Below are 8,906 nucleotides of genomic sequence, written 5' to 3' on the forward strand. Positions count from 1 at the left end.
AGAGTTAATACTACTACTACTAATAATAATAATAATATAATAACACTATTTGAGCCCCAGTTATTCTTAGACCACAAATTTGGGATTTAGAAATATTTTAGCGGCTACCCAATAATTGGATATGGCTTCACCATCAGTCAAATCAAATTGTGATTCTAAAATCTCCCCACAACTGAATTAAAGAGGTGTGTAGTTGGATCTGTTGTGGTTGTCAACAACAACAACAACAACACACGCACCGGGAACGTCACAAACAGCAAAGAGTTGTGTATGGACACATTCGTAGCGGTTGTAGGACACTAAACGCTACAATTGGCAAGATCTAAGGACTTCGAACTCGTGATAGTAAATTCAGGTACGCTGCTTAATATTTATTATCAATTGTATCCATTGATTATGTCGTATTAGTCAGTCATCAACACCGTTGACAAGTTTATCCTGGCGACAATGTATGATTTTGTGACACTTGAAATCGCAACTGAAATATGAACGGTACATTTGACCTGGAAATTATGATTGGAGCGGGCGTCTTTAGATTTGACGTAGGGAGTTAGAAGTTTTTGTGGAGTTGACAGTGCAGTTGAGGCCAGGGTGTGTTTTGATGTTTTTCTTTCAGTCGGAATATAAAATATGAGATTTCCGAGTGTACCAGAACACAGCATAGCTTGTACATCACGTCCCAGTCCTCTGCCTACAGGGGGCGCTACTGACGCAAATAAGCCTCATAAAAAGGAAACATTATGGACGGGACCTAGGAGTATATATATATGTATATTTTATTTTTACTTTTTGGAGGAAATGTGCTAGTTTCACTTCTAGTTCTGTGACTAATATGTCACGAAAGTGACAGTTTTTTGGCTGTTTATGCACTTCACGCGACACTTCGCCACGAGCCTTAAGTAAAGCAAGGCAGGTCGGTTTGAGTCTTTTTACTCAGTTCTACATGCTGTTTACGAGGTTTTGCAGCACAAGGTAGGATTCTTTAGATAAAGTCGCATTTTAAGCGCCGTTCGGGTCACTAACTAACAAAGCTAAAGACGTGATTTATACAAAAATTTCTGGGTCTATGGCTCCCTATACTTTTCCTCAGGTGGACTACACATTTAACGTCATCACTGTGCGCCTGTGTTGTGATCGCTATGAACATTAGGTGTTTTTTTTTTTAAAGGAACTATGACGTTTGTTGTAGTTGTTTGGCTGAAACGTTAGCGATGTAGATCAAAGTAAATTTTTAAACATAACTTTGAGGTTTGAACCAAGATGTCCCCATATGTGGCAAATATATCCACACTTCGTACTCATGTAGAACATTTACAGCTCCTTAAATAAGTACAGTACTCTGAAAAAGTACTTAATTCCCCCCACCCCCTTCTCCACTAATTCACCCATATGTGACTTTTTTTTTTTTTTTTTTACACATTTTTTCAAATTACCTTATTACCAAACTTATTGGAAGTTTATCCCCGCTTATTCAAGTGTTTTGGGGGTTTAAATTTTCTTTTTCAATGCAATTATAATGGGTGTCAATTTTTCGCAGATTTTCACTATTCGCTATATACTATTGTACTTGTATTGAAGGTGGGGAAAAAAAGCGAGCTAGCATTGGGTCAGGTTAAAAGGCTTATTCCGCCACCCAAAAAAGGCATTTGAATAGGGGTGTGTAAACGTTTTATATCAGCTTTATCAGTTTTCAAAAGTAGGCAGTAAAAGTAAGTCGTCAGAAAAATAGAAACTCAAGTGCAGATACCTGAAAATCTCAAAGTAAAATCCTGTGGTTTCATGTTAAGTAACATAGACATTTGTTGTGCGTTATATTTTTGTAGGCAATGTCAATGTAATAATGGCTCTTTTTCCGCAGAATGTCCACCACTCTCCCCCGCCATGTTGTCTGGGAGTCAGAGCGCCTAGTGGCCTACCTTCACCCGCGGCCGTGGACGCCCGGCTCCGTGATCTTGGAGCGCCGCGTGCCCGGAACGATGGCGGGCAGCATCTTTCACCTGGAGGAGGCAGAGTATTTATCCTGGATGCTGGGGGCCAAGGCGGTGGCCCAGCTGCTGTGCGACAAGCTCCGGGTGCACAGGTGTGCCCTGGTCACCAGACCCCACGTGGACAGACCTGCTCAGGTGTGCACCCCCATTACCATTGCACTAATTGGAAACCACTTAATGGTGAATACTTTCTTAACTTGCGTCAAGTGTCCTCTAAGATGGTGGAAGAAGTCATAGAAATTTAACAGTCAGCATCATAAAACCCTTAAGTAACATTTAAGAATTCGTATCCGTGAATATATGGAGGATCATTGTGAACGTCTTTCTGGCCAAGGCAGTTTTTTTGCATACTCCTGCTCAAAGTTGAAAACATAACCTCCCTGGCAGAGGTAATAATGGGAAAAGTTGTCGTTATGAGTGTTGTGATGAGTTCCAGTTGATGTAATCTTACACACAGATACGTGTCCTCCCGTTGCACGGCCTTGATGCAGAGTGGCGTCCTCACCAGGCAGGAGAGGAGGAGCACCACACCCACGATCCAGGGTACTGCACCTCCAAGACGGCGCCTCGGTGGAGCGACGCCCGCCTGAAGGAAGTCCAGGCCAGGATCCGCGCAAAGCTCCCGAACCCGGACGCACCACCCAACCTGACGTTCCTGGGCGACGACCTGTCTCACCCTGGTCTCTTCCCGCGCATCGTCCGGGGCGAGGAGCCGCATTGGCGGCTGTGGGAGGACGAGGCACATGTGTCTTTCCTCACCCCGTTCCCCAATTTGCCCGGCTTCACCGTGCTCGTGCCGCGCCGTCCTCTGTCCTCCGACATATTCGGGCTAGGAGAGAGCGACTACGAGGGGCTGGTGCTGGCCGCCCGCAAGGTGTCTCATCTCCTGGAGAAGGGTTTGGGGGCGTGGGGCGTGGGTCTCATCTTCGAGGGCTTCGAGATCGATTACGCCCACGCCAAGTTGATCCCGCTGCTGCAGCTGCCGTCTTCCGGGGAAGGAAATCACAGCACGCCGCCGGCGCCTCACCAGTGCTTCCTCTCATATCCCGGTTACGTCACCTCAGAGGATGGACCCGGAGCGTCCTTGGAGAGTTTGGAGGAGATGTATGCCAAAATGACCTTAAAGTAGACCTGTTAACAACGATGAAATTGTCATTAAAAGACATTCTCACAACATTTGTTGGTGATTTCAATTTATTCAATTAACCGTTTATCAGGTAGATTGGGTGTATCTAAACCACGGCCACAAATGCCCCCCGTCAGTTCTTTAGCAGCCCACACTGTAATGCTAAAGTTTAGTATTTATTTAGAATTGTTTGCCTGCATTGCACTTCTGTGGTGCCTTGACTTTAATTCATTCCATGACCACACTTATACCGACCCGTCACCAGACCTCAGTCTTAAGGGGGGGACAAATTAAAATTAGTACCCTACAGACAGGACTTTGCTACATATTTTTAACGTTGAGTGTTGGTGCCAGCTTGAATGGCGCCTTGTTGGCGTTGTTGCAGCCATATTGGGTGTGGCAAAGTGAAGCGATCTGTGAAAATGCCTTATTCATTTTCTGCTTGGATATGAATCAACCGTTAACACGCAAAAGCCATAAATCATGGGATTAAGACTGAACCATTACTGATATTTTTATTATTATTCTAAAAAGATTCCCAAGACATGAAAATATTCTACGGACTGACAAGATGAAAGTTGGAACATTTTGGAAGGTGTGTTGTTTTGTTAAGTCTTGCCTAGATGTAACAGCGTTTCAGAAAAAGAATACCATACCAGCAGTCAAACATTGTTGCAGTGTGATGGTCTGGGGCTGCTTAGTTCATTAAGGGCCTGGATGACTTTCTGTGATTGATGGAACCTTGGATTTTGCTCTTTAGCAGAATATCCTGAGGGAGAATGTTCGGCCATCAGTTTGTGACCTCAAGCAGGATAATGATCCAAAACACACCGGCAAGTCAACTTTTGAATGGCTTCAAAAAAATAAAAGGTTTCGGAGTGTCATAGTTAAAGTCTGCACTTGAATCCAATTTAAATGCAGTGGCATGATCTTAAAAAGGCCATGCATGCTCGGAAACCCTCCAATGTTGCTGAATTAAGACAATTCTGTAAGGACGAGCGGGCCAAAATATCTCCAAGATGTTACACTGAGTAGATTAATTGCCAATTATAGAAAACACTTGATTTTGCTGCTGAGGATGGCCCAACCAGTTATTCGGTTTAAGGGACAATTAGCTTTTCACACAGGGTCAGGCAGCTTTGACTAGTTTTTTTCCCCCTTAACTAAAATCACCACTTAAAAACAGCAATTTTTATTTACTTGTGTTCTTTGATATTTGCATCTTTGATTATCTTAAACATTAAAGTGGGAAACTATGCAAAAACAACTAAGAATTTGAGAAGGGTGGCAAATACTTTTTCACGGCACTGTACAAGCAATCACTTTTTTGTCTTGAGTTGCGAGCCAACATTTTAGTTACGAGTGCTAAATGGCGGTAGCCACCTACAGCAATCAGCAGTTCGGCAGCTAGTGAACAATTCTTCCAAAAATACGCCAAGTACTCGCTTCAAGCTTTTAATTGAAACTCCCAGTTACATTTACTTTCAAATTAAACAATCTGTACAATGTGTTTATTTACCAGAGCACACAATTACATTTTCTTACAAAAGTCTGCTTGTTCACACACAATGCAAAACACCAAACTAGCATCGATGTCACAGTAATTATAAACCTTTCAACAACTAATATTTGACACAAGCAGTACTAACACATGCAGACAGAGCATACAACAATGCTCACAGGGATATATTCCTTATCCTCTTTTGAAAAATGAAAATTATTGCAGCTTTTTTAAGATGGTCTTCTGTGTTTCATCTATATACATTATACTGCTCCCTGTTGGCCAAGGTGTACACACCAGAAGGAGCAGCACGATGCCCATTGAATTTTCATGACGCACTGGTTATAATTCTTTACATTCTATATAATTATGTCATTACTATCTTTTCATAAAGTACAGTACTGTAGAATACACATTTTCTTATCACATTTTTATTGGTGGTGTTTTGAGGTGCAGGAACAGATTAATGGAATTTCATTTCATTGAAATCAGAGTCACAGAACATATTTTGGCCTACTTGTATGCCAAGGCACCACAGAATTGTTACATTTGCAATAACACAGCTGAAATGTTTTAAAAAAAACAAGAAAAAATAAAGAAACAAGGTGGACACAAGCCAGCATAGAGCCCAAACGGGGAAAGGGTATAGAATAAGCAGGAAGCAGCGTCAGACTTCGACGCGGTGTGGCGTCCTAGCAACGCAGCACCGGCAGCCCCAACCTCCCATGCACTCCATCTTGGTGACGTAGAGCAGCGGCTCCACGCTGCAGCTCAGGTCCATGATGGAGTACACGCTGATTCTGATCTGGCAGCGGAACTCCATCAAGGTGTAGTAAGGCGCAAAGGGCATGAGCACGGGCGGCAGGTAGTTGACCACGATGATGGCCAGGACGACGAGCACCGTTTTGAGGGCCTTCTTCTTGGCCGGGTGCATGGCCTCCTGGCCGGCCACGGAGCGCCGCAGCACCCAGATGACGGAGACGTTGCACAGCACCATGACGGCCAGGGCGACGAGCACCACGGCGGTGAACACGCCGTTAACGCTCATGGAGCCCAAGACGCACTTAGTCAGGGCGTACGCAATGATCGCGGCCCACGCGGCCATCGAAACGCCCGTGCGGATTTTGTTGTTCCGGATGCTAGCGAACAGCACGGGGTGAACCACGGCCATGTGGCGGTCCACACAGACACACACCTAAAGAGATGAATCATCAAATAGTAATATGCATCGATTCATTTTTTCCTGCTTAATACTTATTCCATGAACGCATTATTAATCAGAGTACAGTGTTGTGATTAGTGCTGGCACATACAATGTATCCTCGCTTTGAATATTTTGGGGTTAGTTCCCTTTGAATAAGTTTTTTTTTCTTTGTTAATCCAGAATATGTGCACCCTACTTTCATATTTGGCAAAACAGGTCTAAGCACTTCCTCCCTGTTCAAGTGAATCCCAAAGGGGACGGTGACAAAGCAACCGTAGGGCCTTTAAACATCTACAATGTCTTTTTTTTTTATAACGTAAGAAGTCACCACAGAGCCACCAAAAATGAGAATAGATTGTGTTTAGGGTTCATTTCTGTTTGCATATATCATATTTGTATACATAAATTATATACTGTACATGTATTTGTCCGAAGACACCAACCATAAAGAAAACACAATTTTAGCAAGTTCAGCTTCAAACAATGGTCATCAAACCGTATGCTCGTTAGCATACAGGAAATCAGCTAACATGTTTTCCGGGTTTGGTCACGTGATGTTCCGCATACGGCGGATTGGCCGGGAGAAATATCATGGTTGCTTGCTCTACGAAGAATCTAACGAGCCTAAAATTCCAATTACAGCCACATGGTGTCGCATATTGCGATGTGTACTCACCAAGAAGAGCACCCCCGCGTCCTTGACGCCATACGAGAACCTCTGCAGGTACCAGATGCGCGTGTCGTCCAGCAGCAGGGTGTTGAGCAACTCGCCGGGCGTCATGAGGCAGAAATACACGTCCAGTACGGCCAAGTTGAGGATGAACACGTCCGAGGTGCAGGAGTCGCTCTTCTTGGCGACGATCTGCCAAATGACAAGGCCGTTGCAGGGAGTGCCCACCACCAGGTTGAACACCTTGACGCCGTAGTAGAAGACAAAGCCGTACGGGGCAACGGCGCACATTTGGTACTGGTACCACAGGGGGAGGCCGACCGCAGCGCTCAAGTTCACTGTGGTGTTGAACATCCTGGAGTGGATAAAAATGCATGGGATGCAAGGGGATATGGATGGGGAATTTAGTTTCTCACATGCGCAAGAATGAGAATATCCATGTTAATATGGATATTTGAATTCAACAGCCGTCAATGGAACTGAATGAGGAAAAAGCATTTAAAAGTTTTAAATAAGAACATTTTTCTTAAGTGATTTTCTAACGAGAAAAAAAAAGTGATGACAAAGTTGAAATTGTATTTGAGATTATAGTCGTTGGGAGGAATACAAATATCTCTAAAATCCGACAATATATATATTTTTTGACTTTCCAAATACCGCATTGTTACAAGTTGGTATACCTTATACAGCTATCATATACTGTCACACACCAAAATTAACACCAAAATATGTTCATTTGCAAATTTAATGAGCTAAAAAAACCCACAAAAATCTAAAATTAATAAAATAAATTTGCTATGCTATCACCAATTAGAATGGTAGACCCGTCCGTCACTGCCAGCGATAAAGACAAAAAGCATCAACTAGAGAGAAAAAACTTTAATTTACATTGAGAAAAGGTAATTTTATGAGAATAAAGTCACTGTATGAGAACAAGTTAAAATTTTAGGAGAATTGCCATAATAGTTGACAAAAAGTTAGAACTTTTAATGTGAAAATCCCTGACATGACGCAATGCATTTGGGACAGTATGAGGAAACTCAACCTTGGCGGATTGCATTAACGTGTTAGGCTAACAATATTAGAAGCGTGATGTTACAAGATTATTTTTTATTTTTAAGACAAAGTTGTCATATTACAAAATATGTCCTACTTTTAGTAGAACCCAGTTACAAAAATGTGGAAATAGTCACAATTTTCTGAGTAAAAAAAAATTTTTTTTTACTTTGGTAGGACAAAGTCTGCTTATTCCCAGAAAGTGTTTAATATTATGAGAAAAGATGCAATTTTACAAGAATTTAGTCATTACATCATGAAGGAAGATACAATTTCATGAAGACTTCTTGTCAGATGAGGAAAAAAAAATCACTTTTACATTTTCATGCAACAAAAACAGTTTAGGATAAAAACATTTAATGAGAATAAAGCTGTGATGTTATGAGAAAACGTACCATTATATCAAAACTTAAAATTTTACATTTTAAGTAAAAAATTTTTACACAACCTTATTTGTCATCTATATTTTTAGGTTTTAAGTCTTTTACAAGAAACAGTGGTGAACAAAGCTGAGGGGAAGCTTGGAAAAAATGAATTTAAATTGTCACATAGGATGTACAAAAATTGTAGTTCTTACCTCAATGGCGGTTGCAGCAGCCTCAAGTCAAATGCTGTCTTGGAAACTAGAACTTTGTGCGCACATCATCAGCATAAAAACACACTGGACATGAGATGAAAGGTGGTTGTCCATTGGTTAGTCCGGTAAGTAAAGAGGGGCGTGGACTCTGCCTGACGTTACCTTTGCATGGTCTGACTGTGTGCGATGGCAACTGAAGCTATTCCTGGGTCCTTGTGCCTCTGGCTGTTTTGTACAAACAGGTGACGCAAGCTCAGAAATCTAATAAACGTCTTACCAGAATGCTTTAACCTTAAAAAAAGCCTGCTGGGAATATGAAACAAACAAAAATAATAACAATTAAAAAAAAAACAGTAAGCAATTCGGATTAAAAGTGGTATGAGGAGGGCAATAAGTGATGCAGTGTTCCACCTGATCCAGTAGATGGTGCAGTAGTGAAAAAAGCTTGTTATGATTTAAGTCTTCCTGTGTATTTTATATTGATTACAGAGTAGCGTTTTCGTGGTAAAACGTGTGCAGTGGAACCTCAATGTGGAGTATGCGGCTAACATTAGCAGTGAGATGCTTTGTTTATATTTATGCAGAGTAGAATTTCAGAGGTAAAATGAATGCGTGCAGTGGAACCTGAAACTTGAGTCCATGGCTAACATTAGCATTAGCAACTAGTTTGCTAGACACTTGCCGCATGTTTTATATTTATATTTATTTATACATAGTGTTTCAGTGGTGACATGAAGTGAGAACTCAATCCCCAGGTAACATTACCAGTTAGTTGGCTTTGGCT

At 41.9% G+C, this 8,906-nt stretch overlaps 2 protein-coding genes across 4 annotated transcripts; one reads left to right on the forward strand and one right to left on the reverse strand.

Annotated features, from left to right (window-relative positions):
• Window positions 1-91: 91 nt before the first annotated feature.
• LOC133404247 (uncharacterized) lies at window positions 92-3,154 on the forward strand. 3 transcript variants are annotated; one of them, XM_061679970.1, is made up of 3 exons: window positions 92-355; window positions 1,859-2,123; window positions 2,446-3,154. In XM_061679970.1, exons 2-3 carry the CDS (start codon window positions 1,860-1,862, stop codon window positions 3,115-3,117), a joined length of 936 nt encoding a protein of 311 aa, XP_061535954.1. In that variant the 5' UTR covers window positions 92-355; window position 1,859; the 3' UTR covers window positions 3,118-3,154. The 3 variants fall into 3 exon arrangements, with proteins under 3 accessions (XP_061535954.1, XP_061535955.1, XP_061535953.1); XM_061679971.1 differs by lacking the exon at window positions 92-355 and adding an exon at window positions 594-972 and having other exon boundaries at window positions 2,497-3,154; XM_061679969.1 differs by lacking the exon at window positions 92-355 and adding an exon at window positions 599-972.
• Window positions 3,155-5,282: 2,128 nt separating this feature from the next.
• LOC133404541 (P2Y purinoceptor 1) lies at window positions 5,283-6,994 on the reverse strand. Its single transcript, XM_061680522.1, has 2 exons — window positions 6,496-6,994; window positions 5,283-5,810 (listed from the first exon to the last, which is right to left on the reverse strand). Exons 1-2 carry the CDS (start codon window positions 6,841-6,843, stop codon window positions 5,283-5,285), a joined length of 876 nt encoding a protein of 291 aa, XP_061536506.1. The 5' UTR covers window positions 6,844-6,994.
• Window positions 6,995-8,906: the final 1,912 nt, after the last annotated feature.

The sequence above is a fragment of the Phycodurus eques genome, chromosome 6 (genome assembly GCF_024500275.1).
Source record: "Phycodurus eques isolate BA_2022a chromosome 6, UOR_Pequ_1.1, whole genome shotgun sequence".
Lineage (NCBI taxonomy): Eukaryota > Metazoa > Chordata > Actinopteri > Syngnathiformes > Syngnathidae > Phycodurus > Phycodurus eques.

Excerpts from the sequence above, each read along its gene's own strand:
- LOC133404541 (XM_061680522.1), bottom strand. The coding sequence starts at position 6,843 with ATGTTCAACACCACAGTGAACTTGAGCGCTGCGGTCGGCCTCCCCCTG. Across the intron at positions 5,811-6,495 it reads ACGCGGGGGTGCTCTTCTTG|GTGTGTGTCTGTGTGGACCG; the intron begins GTGAGTACACAT and ends TCATCTCTTTAG.
- LOC133404247 (XM_061679969.1), top strand. The coding sequence starts at position 944 with ATGCTGTTTACGAGGTTTTGCAGCACAAG. Across the intron at positions 973-1,858 it reads ACGAGGTTTTGCAGCACAAG|AATGTCCACCACTCTCCCCC; the intron begins GTAGGATTCTTT and ends CTTTTTCCGCAG. Across the intron at positions 2,124-2,445 it reads ACGTGGACAGACCTGCTCAG|ATACGTGTCCTCCCGTTGCA; the intron begins GTGTGCACCCCC and ends TCTTACACACAG.